The sequence below is a fragment of the Falco rusticolus genome, chromosome 4 (assembly GCF_015220075.1).
Source record: "Falco rusticolus isolate bFalRus1 chromosome 4, bFalRus1.pri, whole genome shotgun sequence".
Taxonomy (NCBI): Eukaryota; Metazoa; Chordata; class Aves; order Falconiformes; family Falconidae; genus Falco; species Falco rusticolus.
In genome coordinates this window covers 16158711-16177596 of record NC_051190.1, presented here as the reverse complement: position 1 = coordinate 16177596, position 18886 = coordinate 16158711, and the positions used below count along the sequence as shown (strand labels likewise).

General features: G+C 49.9%; 1 protein-coding gene across 2 annotated transcripts in view; it reads left to right on the top strand.

Moving 5' to 3' along the window:
- PRICKLE2 (prickle planar cell polarity protein 2) overlaps window positions 1–18886 on the top strand; it is a 108988-nt gene that overhangs the window by 67565 nt on the left and 22537 nt on the right. For both annotated transcript variants that reach the window (XM_037386674.1, XM_037386675.1), the window contains one exon: window positions 10126–10309. In XM_037386674.1, the coding sequence (XP_037242571.1) occupies window positions 10126–10309 (184 nt within the window). The remainder of the gene's footprint in view (window positions 1–10125; window positions 10310–18886) is intronic.

The window sequence follows — 18886 nt, the reverse complement described above, 5'->3', positions numbered from 1 at the left end:
TGCTGCCTCCCCTGCTCCATCCCCACCAGCTCTTGGGGCCTTGGGCTTGGGGCTGTCCTGCCAGAGGGGACACCAAGCCCCTCTCCAATGCCCACAGCTTCTGGGTCTGCCCATCCTGTGGCTCCCTCTGCCTTCCGGAATCGTGAGATTGGCTTCAGTGTTGTTTGCCCACCAGCTCTGGTGTTGTTATTGCTGTTACTGAGCCTGTTCTTCTCTTCCACTTGGAAAATAGTGCTTTGCATTTCTTCTTGGTGACCGGGGAAAAATACGTGGTTGTAATTGTTTCTGTAGGCTAAGAGGTGGGCCTTTAAGGGGGGTAAAAGAGCCAACCCAACATAAATATGCTGAGACGAGTGGTCAGCCTGTGAGCTGGCAGGCTGTCTCCATCACCTTGGATGTGACAGAGCAGCCTGTTGGACACCTTTTCTCCTGGTCGCATGGCTGGGCAACAGGCTGGGGCTCACGGCACCTGATTTTTCCTCTTCCCCCTTGCTCGATCTGCAGCTTACATGGGTATAGCACTTTGCCTACCTCTGCCTAACCTCTATTACAAAAAAAAAAAAAAAAAAAGTAATTGCGTCTTCTGCAAAATATCTTGAGAGCTCCAAACACAGAGTTCCTCTGAGAACTGTTGAGTTATTAATATCCCGTAATTTAACCATCTCATTTTTATGCATCAGAGTTTTCATGGTCTGTGTCAGGGGTTGCAGCTCACGGGAGCAGTCTGACAGTGTGGTTCAGGTCAGGAGGCTGTTTAAACACCCTGGGGCTCTTACCCAGCTCACAAGGAGAAATGGAAACCAGCTGGGGACCTGTGGTCACTGCAGAGTGCTAGGGTGCACCTGGGCTTCCCAAAATAACCTGTGGTGCACCCCAGCTCCCCCAGTGTGATTTAGCCACAGGCTGGAAAGGTTGGTCGTGTTTGAATTCATCCTGGGGCATTGCTGAGAGGTCTGGCCACGGTTTTGGGCTGTGGTCCTGGTTCCTTGTTTGCCTGAGAGGGCAGCAAGACAGCCCAGGTGAGGAATTTGGGGATTTGTATGTTGTGTCATGTTTTGTCCTAATTTCTTGGTCCCATCTGGGAGGAGCACAGCCTTCTGCACTGATGGCTGTCTGCTACGTGGTGCCTTAGACCATGGACAGCAGATCTGGAAGCACCCTGGGGGCTGCCCAGGGCTGTGCTGCTGGGAAGCAGTGGTTTGGGGACAGGGCAGTGGGGACCCACAGGCAGATGTTCCACCCGCTTCTCAAATTGACGGTCCTGATTCACCATGAAGGCAGACCAACTGGAAAATCCTTAGAGACTGCCTTTGCTCGTATTTGGCTGCAGCTGGCAATACTGGGGATAGTTCTTTTTTTTCTTCTTCTTCTTAATTAAGCAAGAATAACTTTTGCAATGGTAAAGGATTTTTACAGAGTCTTAAAAATAAAATTAGTCTCCAGCCTGAGACTGAGCATGGACAACTTTAGCCAGAAAGGAGAATTTTTCCAGGAGCAGAAACAGGGTTTGTAATAAAAGCTTCAACGCCACCCTGGATACCTTCGCAACTGCTGCTCTTGGCACTGCGGAGGTCAGAGGGGATTAAAAATAAAGCAACACTGAAAATCTGACTTGCCTTGAGCAAATCAAGCAGGTAGAGAAGGGAAGATGGATGGGGAAGATGGAGAAGAGTCTGGCTTGCAGCTCTTCCATGCTCTGTGTTCCCTCACCCACTGCAGACCTTTCTGGAGATGCACAGCTGCACGTGCTCCCCTGTGGCCACTGAGATCTGGGGGAGTTGCATCAGTCGGAGTAGTTTGGTTGCTGGATGATTTATCATTTCCTTGGTTTTCTGGCGTTACTCTGCTACCTGCTCTGTTGCTACCACCTGATGTTGATCTTTTAAGCCAACTGCTCCTACAGTATCTTGGGTGAAGTGAGCACTGCCCTCCCTTGGCTGTCTTTGCCAGCCATCAAGGGCACCTTGTCCTCAGACTTTGAATTGCTGCTATTGTACATGCCTGTGTCTAATTCACCTCCGTTAGCCTCCTGCACCCCGGCTGGGCTGATAAAAGCTTTCACTAAGCTTCCTTTTCAACCCAGGTAGCATGAAGTCTTTGCAGTTCATTGCCACTGATAGGTTTTTTTTCCAGCTGAAGTGACTGGAAGAGCTGTGAAGTCACAGAAATGTTTTGTCCAGAGGGATGCTGCTTTGTCGCTGAGGGCCATGGGGCCATGGGCGGCAGCTGTCTGGGGCTACCAGGAGCGGTTGGTTCAAAATACAGTGTTAAAGTTGGAGAAGGAGGCTGAGCTTCGGCTCCAGCTGTCTGTTTTGAGCACAGAAGCCTGGGGCTCCTCTGATGAAGCTGATATTCAGAGATTCGGTGGGGAAGCCACGGCTGGGTGCTGCCTGTGGGTGCTCCCGTGCCTCAGCTTCCCCATCTATGAAACAGGAGAGCAGCGCCCAGAGTGGGGAAGAGCTGCTGGGCTCTCTCTATGGCAGTGAGAGACTGTTAATTTTTCAGTGTAGATGAATGTTTATCCTGCCTGTGGGGTCTGGAGAAATGGGTCTGTGTAGCTGGAGCTCGCTCAGGGTGGAAAGATGCCTCATTAGCTGTCAAATGAGGGGATGAGATAACAGTCAGGGATATTAAGACACCCTTGTTAAGAGACTCCAGGGTCATATGAGCTGCCCCAAATCCACAGCCTGTCCCGTTTCCAAGAAATCTTGTGAGTTACTGACTGATGACTGACCTAAAAGCCTCGTTGCAATCAGAATGATGGCACGATGCTGAGAAAAAATCAGGCTGCCTTATACGTCTTAAGCCAAGCAGGAAGGGAATTGCCCCTTTGCGTTTACACTCCCCGTCTGAGCTGAGCAGACAGTTGCTTTTTGAGGGATTCCAAATCTTGCATGTTAATGTGTGCACAAATGTATGCAAATCCTTTATTACGGAGCGCAGCAGAGGCATCGCATGGCCTGGCATGGGCCGTGGCATTCCTTCTCGCATTGTCTGGCGATGGAGCTGCTCCCTGATACAGCCCAGTTATTTCCATCTCGGAAGAAACAAGTGAGAAGCAGAGATAAGCAGCGCCAGGGGGTGATAAGGGCTGGTTGTCAAGTTCCTTCTTTGTCCGAGAGGAATTTTAACATTTCTGCCATGATTTTAAACTCTGCCTTTATTCTTCCTGTTGCCAGGAGGGGTTGGACTCTTGCGCTGCCCTTTCTTAAGATGCGGGCAGTGCCCAGCCTGGGCAGGCTTTGCTTTGGTGGTGGTTGCTGCACCCGGTCCCGCGTGCCCACCCGGCCACACCAGCAGCCGCGGCTGGAAGAGCAGAGCAGAAGCAGCCAGGAGCTTCTGCCGCAGGCAGGGATCTGCTGCCCTCACCACCCCAGGGGAGTCCGGTCCTGCCTGTGCCACCCCAGACCCCCACACAGGCAGGCTGCGTGCTGGGAGCAGCCAGCCTGGCCGGCTCCTTTGCTGGAGCTACAGACCATTTGCAAAGACCCACTTTACCTTGGCTTCAGGCTGACCCCCGTCCCTCTTCCCTGGCTTTTTAGCTCTGCTTGTGCTTTTCCAGGTTGCAGTTATTGCTGTTTTTTCACAGCAGGAAGACCTCGTCTCTCTTCAGAAGGCTGGGGCCACGCTCGCGGCTGTCTTTAGAGCCTCTCGCACAGCACTTGGGCTCTCAGCGTGGTTTAACTTGTCGGTGCCACTGCTATGATGAAAGGGCTGTGGGATGCTCCAGCAATGGCAGAGGCTGTGCTTTGCTAACCGCAGCGTACAACAAGAGACTGCCTTGGCCCAGAGACCTCACGGGTCAGTTTGGCTCCTGTCGAGCTGTACGTAGGCGGACCTGGAAGCGTGCATCTGCATCCCGAGCAAGAGGGAGACTCAGGAGCCAGGTTCTCTGCTTGGTGTGTTGGGCCCTGTTTGCTTCAGATTCCCCTTGTGTGCCTCCTTTCACCCAAACAGAAGAGCTCTGGTGTGGCATGGTGGCTCTGGTTTGCACTGTCTCCCTGCACTGGTGGATGGGTGGGGATGTTACTGGGGGTGGGGGTTAGAGCCTCCTCTGAGGAGATGACTGGCCACCATGCCAAGAGCACCGTGGAAAAGCAGCCGTTGCAAAATGAAATACATCCATCTTGTAACTTCATCACATGGAGCACTGGCCTTGAGTAGAACAAATTTTTCAATCTGTTTCTGAGCCGTTGTTGCTTCGTACCATGTGAAGTCAATTCAAGGCAGGCTCACTTCCAGCTAAATCTGACACCAGGAAATGTTCTTTTTCTCCCCATCTGCTTCCCGCCGTCCTGGCCCCGCTGCAGGGCAGCTCCGTGCACAGCTCCGTGCGCAGCTCCGTGCCGAGCAGCCCTACTGGGTGCTCCCCAGCCCGTGCCTCCCGCAGCAGCACAGCTGCTGGCCAGCTCGGGCCCTTCTTTCCTCCCAGTCCACAGCTACAGCTGCGTAACAGCTCCTTTATTTACCCTCTGTGCCCGAAGCTGGTCATGCTGTCAGTATTCCTTGCTTCGTTGGGAAACACAACATCACTGGATTTCTCCTCGCCAGCCCTCAGCTTCCAGAGTCATGTGATGCTCCAGGGTGTCCCCAGCCTTTAGCCCAGGCACGGAAATATCTCCAACCCTGTGTCCTCCCCAGTGCTGGAGACCTCTCTTAATCAGCAGGGCAGGTGCTTCCCTGAGATGAGCCTGTGGATCCTCCTCTGGGACGAGAGCAAGATAGAAGGGCTCAGGAATGAAGACAGGATTTCCAGAGAGTTGGCTTTAGTTTCTTCTTGCTTAAAAACAAAACTTGCCTGCACTCCTCTCAAGTTGTGTGGGGCTCCTTGGCAGCGCAGGCAGCAGAACTAATAGAATCATTCAAATTGGAAAAGACCTTTAAGATGATTGAGTCCAACTGTTAACCGAGCACTGCCAACTCCACCACCAAACCATGTCCCTAGGTGCCACACCTACATGGCTTTTAAACACCTCCAGGGATGGTGACTCAACCGCTTCCCTGGACAGTGTGTTCCAGTGCTTGACAGACCTTTCGGTGAAGAAATTTTTCCTGATATCCAATCTAAACCTCCCCTGGTGCAACTTGAGTTCATTTCATCTTGTCCTATTGCTTCTTACTTGGGAGAAGAGACTGACCCACCTCGCTACAGCCTCCTTTCAGGCAGTTGCAGAGAGTGATAAGGTCCCCCCTGAGCCTCCTTTTCTCCAGGCTGAACACCCCTAGCTCGCTCAGCCGCTCCTCATGAGACTTGTGCTCCAGACCCTTCACCAGCTTCGTTGTCCCTCTTTGGACATTCCCCAGCATCTCGATCTCCCTCCTGAACACAACATCCAAGGTGAAGCCTCACCAGTGACAAGTACCGGGGGACGATCACTGCCCTGATCCTGCTGGCCACGCTGGTTCGGATACAAGCCAGGATGCTGTTGGCCACCTGGGCACACTGCTGGCTCATGTTCAGCTGCTGTCAATCAGTACCCCCAGGTCCTTTCCCACCAGGCACCTTCCCAGCCTCTTCCCCAAGCCTGCAGCGCTGCATGGGGTTGTTGTGACCCAAGTGCAGGACCCGGCACTCAGCCTTGTTGAACCTCATACAACTGGCCTTGGCCCATCAGTCCAGCTTGTCCAGATCCCTCTGCAGAGCCTCCTGCCCTCAGGCAGCGCAGCGCTGCTGCCCAGCTTGGTGTCATCTGCAAACGTGCACTTGATACCCTCATCCAGATCATTGATAAAGCTATTAAACAGGACTGGCCTCAGTACAGAGCCCTGGGGAACACCACTTGGGATCGGCTGCCAGCTGGATGTAACTCCACTCACCACCACTCATGGGGCTTGGCCATCCAGCCAGTTTTTTATCCAGCACAGAGCACACACTTCCAAGCCACCAGCAGCCAGTTTCTCTGGGAGAAGGCTGTGAGAAACAGCATCAAAGGTTTTACCAGTATCTAGGTAGGCAATATCCATAGCCCTTCCCTCTTCCACTAAGCAGGTCACCTTGTCATAGAAGGAGATCAAGTTAATCAAGCAGAATCTGCCTTTCATAAACACACACTGACTGGGCCTGGTCACCTGGCTGTCCTGTACGTGCCGTGTGATGGCACTCAAGATGATCTGCTCCATACCTTCCCCAGCGCTGAGGTCAGACTGACAGGTCTGTAGTTCCCCAGATCCTCCTTCTGGCCCTTCTTGTAGGTGTCTGTTGCACTTTCTGACCTCCCGTCAACTGGGACCTCCCCAGTTAGCCAGGACTGCTGATAAATGATTGAAAGTGTCTTGGTGAGCACTTCCACCAGCTCCCTCAGCATCCTTGGGTGGGTCCCATCCAGCCCCATAGACTTGTGGGTATCTAAGTGGAACAGCAGCGCAGGTCACTGACCGTTTCCCCTTGTATTATGGGGGCATCATTCTGCTCCCCATCCCTGTCTCCCAGCTCAGGGGGCTGGGTACTCAGCCTTTTCCTCACCCTTTGTCACGATGTTTCCCCCTCAGATACAACAAAGGATGGAGATTCTTCTTAGCCCTCCTTTTGTTGCTAATGTGTTTATAGAAACATCTTTTATGGCAGTAGCCAGATTAATTTCTAGTTGGGCTTTGACCCTTCTGGTTTTGTCCCTGCATAACCTCATGACATTTCTTGTAGCCCTCCAGAGCTGCCTGGCCCTTCTTCCAAAGGTCATGAACTCTCCTTTTTTTCCTGAGTTCAAGCCAAAGCTCTCTGTTCAGCCAGACTGGTGGTCTATCCCACTGGCTTGTCTTTCCACATTTCCACAATGGCAACTATGTCATAGTTCTCTTGCTGTACAACGGTTTCCAGCTCCTCTTGTTTGTTGCTTATGATGCGTGCATTGAGGTAGATGCACTCCAGTTGGGCTGTTGATCCCCCCCACCTTTTGGGGGACAGAAGCCCTAATTCCTACATGACCATTCTCAGGCACTTCCATGATTTCTAACGTATCACTAACCCTTGCACCTTTGCTGCTGCATGGATCTCCATCCCCTACCTCCACTGAGACAGCAGACCAGAGGACCTTCAGTAGCACACTGTCCCTCAAGCAGTGGCATGCCACCCCCAGGTGGCTCTAGCAAGCCTGGTTTTATCCCTTTTCCCTTTCACATCTAGTTTAAAGCTCTTTCAGTGAGCCCTGCTAACTGCTGTGCAAAGATCTTTTCTGCCCCCAAGTCATTGTTGATGAGGCTTTGGTGGTGGTTAGGTGAGGCTTGTGTCTGGCCAGAGCCAAGCCTAATGGGTTTCCCTTTGCAGGACATGCCACTCCACCTGAGCTGTGGCATCCTTTATATGGCAAGGTATGTGGCACCCCGATGTGCTGAGCATCTCCAGGCTCCACCACTCTTCCCACGTTAATGAGTAACAAACCTCATCAGCTGAGCGGGCTGTTGGCCATGGCCTGCTCCTCTCCAACACCCACCAGCTCTCTGCCGCAGCACCGGCGTCCATGGCACGTTGGTGCTCTGGTCATCATGCGTGCCGTCGAGCACTGGCACATGCATTGTCTCACTTAGTGCCACTCTGCTTTGAGTGTGGTGGGGGGATACTGCTTTTTCAATTTCATCTCACATTTGAAATGTACATTATCATATTAAGTTTTTACTACAGGGAATTATTTTTAATTATAGCGAGCTGGAAGATGATAAAATAAAGTTGAGTAAGTGAGACCTATGTGAAGAAGTCATGGAAACTATTATCATAGAAGTGGAAAGACACTCCCAGGACACTGAGTATTGTTCCCATGAAACAACATAGCCTAATGTAAAGAAAATAATTGTAATTAAAGCTGTTAATCTTCTGCTTTTAATGAGAGGAAGGGAAGAGAACTGAATACCTCAGGGGCAAGATCTTAAAGTTCATACAGTTTGTCCTGGGAGGTGACAGAAACCCCATGACTGGAGATGCTCAGTTTTTAATGGTGCAAAGTTTTTACAGAGCCTGTTGTCCTGGCCTGGGGACATTGCTGAGTAGACAGGCCACCTGTCTCCTTTTCCTCCTTTGCTTTTCTGACCAGGAGAAGCCACTTGCTGGCAGTACCCACTTGCCTGGGATGGGGCAGGAGTGCAGGGTGGGGATAAATCAGCTTCCTGAGCTGGTCCTCGCACTCCTGGCTGTACGTGGTGTGAACTGTGGGATGGCGGTTGTTTGGATTGACTTCTGGGTTCTAATTGATCATACATCTCACCTATTAACTCTTCAGCATTGTTATTTAAAGTCCTTATGATGACATGATTTATCTAATTTATTAAAAGCCAGGACCTCTGATGCTCTCTTGCTGTATTGCATCTCCCGGAGGGGATGCGTTTGGTGCGGGGAGGAGGGCAGAAACGTGCGGGTTGGCTTTTTCCCCATCACAATGCCTGTGCTCCCAGCATTGCTGCTATCTGAGCATGGACCACTGGGTTTGTCTCCCTTTGTAGCTTGTGATTGTTACCCTGAAAATTAAAATTTGACCAAGAAGTCCTAAACTCCGTTAGAATGGCTATCTCCAACACCGAGTGGGGGGCTCTGGAGCTATTAAGTATTCTTAGCATCTCGTTGCATGTTGAGCTGCTTGTAATCATATCATGAAGTGAGATGGAAACGGCAAAGAAACTAGCGGTTTTGCTGAGGCAGAGCGCCCTTCCACGGTAGCTGATTAATTAAAGTATTCACATGAAATTCTGCCTTGATTATTTTTTAAGGTAACAGCCAGAGGCAATACTGAGACTCTCCGACTGGACGCAAACCAGACGCTGGGGTGCGTGGGGGTTGCTGTGTGGTTTAGATCTGATGAAAGGCAGGAAATGGGAAAATCTGGCAAATCTCCCTGGCTTGACTTAACGGAGCCTCTTGACTTTTGCTGGAGTGCAATTCTTGTGCTGTAATGGACAAATGGAAATTCAGACTCAAATCTGGATCTGAGCGCTGGTATGCTTAGCTGGCTTGTACACAGTGGTGAAAAAGAAGGAAAGTGAATTTCTGTGCTTTACCTTATAGCAGAGAAACCTGCAATGGCAACGGCAACTATTCCCTTGCTTTTTGTGTGGTACCTTATTTCTGAGATGTCCCCCTTCTGCTGCCCAAGTGAAGCCGTATCTCGTTCCTCAGAAATCAGTGGCATTTCATTAGCACAAATTAATTCAGAATCCTGTGTGGTTAATTTTAAATACATACCATTGACCCATATTTGGAAGAACATTGCATTTTCAGAAAAAGAAGCCACTTTACCAGCATTCTCTTTAACCTTTTTTATGGGGCTGGGGGATGTTTTCAGCCAGGTTAGTCCTTCGCTGTTACCCCTGGTGAAGGGTTGCGATGTCCTAGCAGCCCTGCGGATAAATGCTCAGGTTCAAGCACATGGAGAAAATCTCCCACAGACCACCGGCTGCAGGAACAGACACTTAAAAGAAGTGATAAGAAGTGATGTTTGCAGTGAATTAAGCTAACGGCTGTTAAATTGCAACCTGTGGGCTGTTTTTTTCAGTTCTTGTGCTTTCCCTGCCCCTGTCTGTGTCTTGGGCAGCATGCGAGCTGGTGTGCCGCTGAGCTGCAGTGTGTGCCGTCAAGCTGGATAGTTAAGATACTGTTGTAGTGTGACTGTGGTTTTTGTAGCCTCCCTTAATTTAATTTAGCTTTATATGTTCAGACTATAATCAATTTTTATGCTACTTTAATAAGCAAATCTATGCTATCAGCATGTGAAAGGGACTTGTCATTCACAGTTTTCAAGTCAATCCACCATTTTCTATATTAGCCAAGTACTCAGCTGTCCTAAATTCAGTAACTGCTCGGCAATTACCGGCTGGCACGCCGATCTGCACCAGGCGGGTGTGTGGCCCTTGCCTGTGCTGGCCCCTGGAAATACTCCATGCAGTGCAGTAAAGGGACGAGCAATTACATATCCCCAAACATCGGGCAGTCTGACTCAGCTTGAGTGCCAAGTGTTGTTACAGCAAATATGGACTTTCATTTCGTCCTTGTAAGAGAGGCAAATCCTGTGTTAGAAAATGCCTGTGCATAAAAAAGGTTGAGTTTAGTATCTGCAGGCCAGCAACTGGCAGGAATTGCTTTGCTTTCTTATTTAAAGTGCAACTCACCGGGGCATCTGCTCTTTTTCCTCTCTGCTCCCCTTGCAGGAAGATTTGCCTTCACTGTAAGTGCTCCCAGGAAGAGCACATCGTAACAGTTATGCCTCTGGAGATGGAGAAGACCGTCACGAAGCTCATGTTTGACTTCCAGAGGAATTCAACTTCTGACGATGACTCGGGCTGTGCCTTGGAGGAGTACGCATGGGTCCCCCCCGGCCTGAAGCCTGAGCAGGTAAGGACAACACCACCGAGTGACCTGAAATAAATTGTTTTAATATACTTTTTTGAAATAGTTGCCCTGATTTTTCTTCTAGGGGTGTGAGTGCTTGTTGCATGTGGCTGTTTCTGGGTGCACTATAGAGCCAGGTCTGGTCTGAACGCACAATTGAAACAAAACAGAGATGCGATCCTTGCAGAACTTGTGGTTTTCTGTGTCTGGAGATGTGATTGGTAATTGAGGGAGGGAAACAAAATACTTCCAGGATGGGATTTGTTGTGATGGTGCAAGGGAACAGATGCAGACGTGCCTACTGCTGTTTCATGGGGAAAAAAAGTGATGGGACTCCAGCAGGACTCATGTCCTGCCCTCCTGGAGCACTCTGCTCTGCAGTAAGCCTGGGGCAGGCAGGCAAAGCTGGTAGATTACTCTGAAAAATGGGCCACAGTCGTTGGGGCTGGGTTTTTTAAGCATGATGTTTGTGCCTTACCAGGAGGAATGGCTCAAATGAAGTTCAAGCCTCTGGGTACAGGAACTGAACGGGATGGATTAGACCTCAGCATGCTGTCTGTGTGGAGTGTGCATTGATTTCTGCTCCTTGCAGTTTACGTGATTCATTTGGGTTTTATGCTGATCTTTTACATGTTCGACTCAGAACTTAATTCACAGTGGAGATTGCAAAATGAGCTTAGCCCTGATAATTGCTATGGCAATCATTTTAAACTGTGTAAGGAGGCTGGGAGAGGGTGGAAAGCTTTCATTCTCAGTGTTTTAGTTGCTGTCCTTAAATATTGTGTTTTCCTGAGCTTTTATTCACGTGGGCTTAGGCATTTCCTGAAATATTTTGGCACCACCCGTAGGCTGTAAATATTATCTGTCTGATTAGAGAAAATCCAGTTGTTTGGTGGTGGTGTTTGGTTTTTTTTTCTTCTTGTCTTTACAAACCTTGCTTAGTGCTTGCTTGAAACTCCGTAGCACTGTGTGTTTCGTTTGGTGCCATCCAGTTGTGCAAATCAGGCAGTGGTCTTGTTTTCTGTCACCTTCCTTCTGTCAGAGGCTGCCTTGGTGCCTCCCAGGAGGTACAAGACATGGTGTATGGAGAGGTACAGACGGTCCTGAGGTAGCTTTGTGGTTCCTTCATGCTGTGGGGACATGAACCAGTTGGGTTTTGGGAGTCCAGTTGGAGGACCATGGCCAAGCTGATGCCACCTGCTCTCAGCACCATCTTCTGTCCAGGCGCATTGGTAGCTTCTGGAGCCTGAGGTACCCCATGCCCCTGTAGCTCTGAGTGGAAATACAGGTATTTAGTGACAGGTGGCACATGACCAGTTAGACGTGGTTTCTGGTGAGTACAGCATGGCCTGGACAGCAATTGAAACCCACTTCCAGCATGGTGGTGACATATTCCAGAAGACCTGGATGCTTCTTTGATCCTTCAGGTGCTTTTTAAGAAATAGCGTGCCATCAGGGAGTTTAGAGTGTAAGGAGAAAGTTAAAGTCCGTTAGCTCTAGCAGCAGGTACTGACATCTCATGCATTACCCAGGTTAATGTACTTTTAGGTTCTTCTGGCATCTGTTTCTTGCCACGGTGCCCCCGATACAAACACCCGCTTTCTAATCACACCCCTCTGTCAGCGTTGCTGGGCCTTTTAGCAGATTTGCCACTTCAGACCTGCCTCTGATCACCATGGAGATGAGGAGCAGCGTAAGCAGCCACAGACAGGCACTGAAATCCTTCCAGCGTAGCTCACCCGCCAGCCCTTTGGGGACCTGCCCCGTCAGATGAGCCACTAAGGAGACAAAAGCAAGGTGTGACTTCTCTGGGCTGTGAAAGAGCCACAGTGCAGGGCTGGGGCTTGTCTCTGGGTGAAGAGCAGCACCCTGAATTTCTCCGGGAGTTACCAGTGCCCGCGGGGCAGGAGGGTGCCGTTTGCTTCCCATGGGGGTAGGGGGTCCCTCTGCAGCAACTTGCTGGAGCCGTGCAAGGCTGCAGACAGACTTGTGGCTTTCTGGTCGATGAGTCGGGTGTGCGTGCGTGATGTGCAGCCTCTGAAAGGCTCATGTCTGCTGCGGAGCAGCTGGTGGGCTCCGCTCCGGCTGAGGACACTGCTGTCAGGCTGGGCTGGAAATACAGATTTGCAAGCAGTGAATTTTTCTCTGCCTTCTGCTGTTTCACTGTCATATTTCTTTGACATGAAACAGATGAAACGAAACAACTTTTTTCTGCAATATTCTACTTTATTAAAATCTCTACGCAGCATACGAGCTGGGGAGGTAAGTGGTCCCCTGAAAGACTAATGCAATTTTTTTATTATACTTGGACGACAGCCTTCCTACCTCGCTATTCTTGGGAGACAGTGCTCACGTCTCACTCAACGCAGCAATTTACAGGATTTCAGGCGGCTGAGGTTGGCCAACAAACATGACATCGGTTCTTGGCAGTTTCCACAGGTCATTGCAGAATTTGGAGAGTCCCTTCAATCCGTAGCTTGAATTATTAAGTATAATCTAGAGGGGAATCAACTCAAACCTACAAGGTCTCACTGGATTCCTGGATGCTAATGCAGGCATCAGCTGATCTGTGGTACGTGTCAACCATGTGAAAATCGTGTTGGTTACTTAACACCCACTATTGAAGAGAAAAAAAGCGTTGGCCTGGTGTTCACAGCTAACGATCCAGACATTGCATTGAAGAGTGGAGCTGAAAGTTATCCCGTATATTATGGCTCATCAGCGTACAGGAGTACAAAGTGCTTTACGCAACAGCCATAAATATTATATATTTCTAAATACGTTTATAACACAGGGATGAAGGTAGTAATATAAAAAAATGTTATAATACCACTGCATAAGGTGTGGTAAAAATCCATCTGGAAAGCTGGCTAAAAATTATGACATCTCTGCTCAAGAAAGAAGGTTATAAACTGGAAGGAGACTGGAAATGTTATTTCGTTGAAGAGGCTAGAAGAGCTTGGTTTGTTCAGCCTCACAAATCGAAGGGTTGTGATCATTCCCTATGCATTAGATGAGGAAGAGCAGTTATTCAAGCTCCAGCTTTGGCACAAGAACACAGTTATAAACTGGCTCCAAATGCATTCAGGCAGGAAATTGGAAGAGGTTTCAAACCATCAGAGGTGTAAGGCTCAGCGGCAACCTGCCAACAGGGAGAGCGACGGGTAAAAACCCAAGGCTGAGCTCCATAAATTACAACGTGATTAGAAAACATGGTTTCTTGCAATAGCCGTCACCTACGCAGGATGGCCAAGAGGCTCCTGTGGGCTCTGATCCTGCTTGGATTGGACTTGAATGAGAAGTTGTCTTATGGCAGAAGAGGGACTTCTCTTCTGTAAGGTACGGATGCAGATGGGAATGGGAGAGGTGGCTGTATGGGAGGCGAGACAGAAGCTTGGGATATGGGCTTGGAGAATTTTTTATTTTTTTTTCCTGCTGCTGTTCGATGGTCCGATAAAAAAGTAAGTGTGAAAGTCCTGAAATGGGCAGGCACCAACAGAGACGTGTCCTCAGCAAAGCAAAATCCCAGACTGGGTCTGGCTGCAAAAACGGGGGAAGGCAATTTTGGGAGCCAGTTTGTCTGCTGGGGCTGGCAGTCCGACAGCTGATCCTCCTTGCACTGACATAAGTTTGAGGGCAGATGCTTAAAAATAAGTACTTTTATGATGTGTTTTTCACATTTTTAGGCAAGGCATGTGTAAATACATGTGAATGTTCAGTCTTGGAATTCCTTGGGCCTGTGGTTTGGAGAAATCCAAAGGGGTTATAACATGCCAGCTTGGATTTCTGAATACAAGGGATTTTTGAGTATTTCTGTCTTTATTGTGTCTCAATAATAGGAGCAGCTGGTTATGGGCACAGATTTCCAGTTAAACAAAAGATGGAGCTCTACTTCAGCTGCGGTGCGGCTTTCTGTATGGCTCCAGCATGCCAACATTCAAGACCCTTGTATGTGCCGCAAGAACTTAATTCCCTCTTGCTGTCTGCAAAGTTGCTTTGATTGAGTCCCTTAAAAAGTTATTAAAATCTCATCTGAGCTATAGTTAGTACCATGAAGGTTCAGGGGACCATTTTTCTTCTAAGGTAGCCATTAGAGCTTGGACCCCAAGAGCTTTGCAGTGTAGTGTGAAACTTGTAGCTGTCACGGGGAATTTACACAGGGGCTAACGTACGTGTTGATTCCTGTTCTGGATCTTTTGCAAGACCTATAGCAAGGGCCCGAGTTATAAAACCTGCAAGCTTCAACAGTTGCTGTTCAGGTCACAAAGTGAGGAAAGGAGAGCAGAGATGAGCCTACACTGAACATGCATTTACACCTTACCTAAAGATACCCATTTTCACCACCTCGGTGTGGTAGAAAGTCCATTATCAGGGCAAAGTTGTCTCTGGGGGATGTGTGCCTCATTTGTGCCTATGTGTCACGGTCAAGTGCATTTTACTTTCTCGTCCTTTCTCAGCCCTGTAAGTTCAGCAAACTCTTTCGCTCCTCCAGAGACTAAAGTCTTGCATGCAGCAAGGAAGGAACAAGAGAGACCAAAGCAACCCTGTGCCCCAAGCCTGTGCAGTAACGGGAAGCAGATAAGCTAATTTACAGCCAGGTAGAGGAAGGGCAGAAGCCCCATGATGAGCTCTACCTTCCTTGGTAGATCCTGATCCTGAGAGCAGAGCCCAGCGCTGGGGAGGCTGAGGGTGCTGAAGAGGAGCTGCAACTCACATACACCAGCTAGAAGCTGCGGCTGCCTCTCGCTCTGCCCCCTTGCACACATGCATGCTGTAGTATTTTACCCCAAAGCTGCATTTCAGCACATTTTTAAAAGCTCTCCGGTTTCACTTTGAGGTAGCGCTAAGTCCATCACCTCCCCAGTGAACTCTTTGGGTATCTAAATAGCCTGGCAGTTAGCGGCTCTTATTTCAAGGTTGGAACAGTCTAAATCCAGCCTCCAGGCATCGAACCGTGCCCAATGCTTCCCAGCTGGATGGAGTAGCAATCCCGCACACAAAATGCTTTTTTCTGTGTGCGATGCCAGTGCTGTGTGACTTAGGGGCGGCTGGGACAGGTTCAGAGATCCTGGAGCTGTTCCCTCTGCCCTGGAGCAGAGCGGATGGAGGAGGTGTGAGTGCATGCTGTGCTGCAAAAAAAAAAAGCCGTAGCAAAACCATGCGTCTGGGCTTTTGCTCCGTGTCCGTATCCTGGGGTGTTTGCCTGATCGTGGTGAGCTGATGGAAGCTGTTAAAATTATTTAATCCTTGAACAATTTTACTATCAGGCAGGGAATTGGCTTCCTTTGGTGGGCCGTGGAAACAAACCCACTCACCTGACATGGTTTGCTCCGTTCTTAAATTTGAAGTGGGTGGTGGTCAGCGGAGGGGAGAGGCAGGGAAGGGCAGGGAGTGCAAAAGAAAGCAGAAGAACCCTGGACTACACAATATAAACTTGTCCTGGAGCTTTATTCCAGCAAACAATTACAGCTCTCCTTGTTGCGGTGTTACTCTAGTGTGCTACCCTGTGCCTTATAAATACAGGAGCATTTTAAGTGGCATGCCCAGGGGAATTATCAGCTACGATCAATGCAGCAGATTATTATAATTGCTGGTGCTCCAGAGGACTCCGAGTGGTGCAAGAGCAGCTTTGCTAGTCAGTACCTTGCAACACAAAGACCACTCTCAGCTGCTTTTGAAAGCACCGTTTCTGGCTCCTTTTAATACCAAATTTGATTTCTGCTTAAAAAAGAAGAATCGTGGCATGCGCTTTCACAAATCTGAAACTTGTGGATGTACAGCCTTCATTCAAATGTTCTCCTTTGATGCCAGCAGGAAGCAATGTTTCCGCGAGATCTCTTACAGACCAAGAACGGCTCCAAAGGCTTGGCAGGGATGGATGTCGTTCTCAACTGGTGAGCAGCGACACTCAAACGCCTCGGCTGCTGTTAGCCGTGGGAGAGCAGCACACAGAGAGCTGCAGAGTGTGCCAGAACAAATAGCATTTAGGAAGATGATTTTTCCTTTGTTCCCTGCCTTTGTCCCTGCGACTTGGGAGCGGGTTTCCGAGAGCAAACCCAGCATTGCGGGGCGCCGGACCGCCCGGCGCCAGGGATTGCATCTGCCTCCCACCGCCGTGGGCCGGCATGCAGGCGCATTCATGGGTCTGGGGGTGATAACGGTCTTCTCCTAGCCAGGGCTGCAGAGTCTCGGGGTCGGGGGGGGACCCCAACTCCCTCCCAGGGTGCGTGCCTGGCTGCATCCCAGCGCTCAGTGGATCCAGCCAGCGGTTCCCTCTCCTCTCTGTTTCGGAGCATCTGGCCATGCTGCAAGGATTGTTTTGCTTCAAGAAATAAATAAGTGCTTTGTATCCTAATGGCCACAGAAAAGGAGGATGTGCCAGACTCAGGCCAAAGCACACTGAACCCATTTTCCAGTTTCACACGTGCTATCATCTGTGGAGCTTGTGTGTGAGCCTCTGTGTACAAGCACTTGCAACATTTTGCAGGGTGTTGAGAGGGTTATTTGCGTGTGGCTCATTGGGATTTTTTTCCCCTTTGACTTTCCAACGAAGGCCAACAGGAATGAGAGAAATACCAAAGACACCAGATTTGTTTCTCTGTCAATTCTAAGTGCAGAAGATCACTGAATGCCTGACGTGCCATTAAAAAGCCAGCACTGGGGAGGAGCAGGCAAGCCGTGGGACCAGCCCTGCTTGCCCAGGCCAGCACGGGCTTGTCAGGGCGACTGGCCGCCTTCCTCCTGCTGCAGCCAAAGCTCAGGGGGGCTGGCACACAGCGAGCCAGGGGACAGGACCATCAGTGGGCACACACGCACACGCATCGGCAGACACTACCCTGCACATCCTTGTGTACCTGTGCCGCTGTGGTACATCCCCAGGTGGTGTGGTGTGGGCTGCCAGGGCTGTGGGACCCCTGGCATGGTCCCAGGGGAAATGACGCTGTCCTGGGCACTGGGGGACACTGGAGAATGCTAGCGTGCCTGGATTTGGAACCGACTCCGCTACATGTGATGATTTACTGTGCGTACCTGAGCAGTGGCTGACCCACCAAGGTCCCCTTTTTGGGGACATCTGTGTTTGGGCGCTCTGCTGCACACAGAGCAGCACATGCTGCCCTCACAGGGCTCTATGCAAAAGCCTTGCAGCTGGTTTTGCTGTTTGGTTTCATGAAAGCCAGGTGGGATTGCCCAGCTGGATGTGCCAGAGCTGTCATGGCCGAGCAAGTCGGCATCCATCAGGTGAGCCACGCCAGGACACCGCGAACTCTTTGCAGTCCATCCCAGCAGTACAGTCATCCCAAACAGCCCGGTTTGGTGGGTGCTTTTAGTAGGGGTGTTGTACTTGGGCGAGTACAACCGAGTGCTACTTCCCAACAGCAATTACTTTGTAGAGAAAGGTGGTGTTTCCCCTCCACCTCGTTTAATTCATTGATCAAAGAGATCCTTCATCAATGGCTTAAATTCACAGGTTGTTTGCAAACTTTTTCTTCTAGGAGAGGGTTTAAGACTGCTTGCAAATATGCTCAGATGGGTTTTTTTGCCTTTGGTCACCCGTGGGACTGCCAGGAGAAGGTGCAGTCCTGCCTTTATTTAGCAGGGCCAGGGTAGGTTTGTAAACTGTCAAAGTTAAACTAGAAACACACCCCAAACCTAGGAAGACTGCAGAACACAAAGGCATTTGTAAACTAATGTAATTACTTTCCTCAGTGCCTTTGAATAAAGTTGGCTCCACTTTAAAGGCATTTTCCTACCCTCCTTTTACATTACGTTCTTTCCTTTCTCCTGGTTTCTTTCTTTTTTAATTTCTATCTTCCCCACCCACCCCCCCCTTGCACACACACACCCCCTTTTAGCTCTAAGCAGCTGTTAATTTCCAAAATGTCTACCGTTTTTTGTTAGCAAAACTTGGCGTTTGGATGTTTTCCTTTTGAAGGTGAGAATAACACCCTGGGAAGATGGATATCTGCTGTGCCGGGTTCTCCCAGCGCAGAGCCTGTCCGAGCACCTGGGAGACCTTCCCCAGGGCAGGATGGGGCTTGCCCAGCCGGCCAGCGTGCCGCGGCACCCACGGCCAGCCCGCCTTCCCCATCGCAGCCAGGGCCTCGTGACATTGTCTGGAGCCTTATTTTAACTCAGCCTGATGTGTTCCAGATTCCTCTAGGGTTTCTCACATCCAGATGTGAGTAGAGGCCGGAGCAAATAGGGGCAGGCGGGGAAACCGAGGATGAAGCCTAGCCTGGCCCCACAAGTGGCTGCTGTGTGTTAATGATGCTTGTTAGGATAATTGTGGGCAGAGCAGATCTGTTGCAAGGGGAAATAGCAGGATGTGGACATGCTGTCTTGTATGGCAGAAGTATTTAATAATAAAACAGTTGAAGATACCGTATGCTTTAAAGGGGAAATGTTATCCATCCTGGGTCGTTGCCCCACACTGTTTTCCTTATCTAGGTGCAGCTCATGTTGCAGAGCCTGTAGGATCGGTGAGGAGCCATATGCTGGTGCCTGGGGGGTCTGGATCAGGCCCTTTGGCCACAATGGCCCTGCAAGGCTCACTAGCTACAAAGGCTTGTGCGTGCTCCA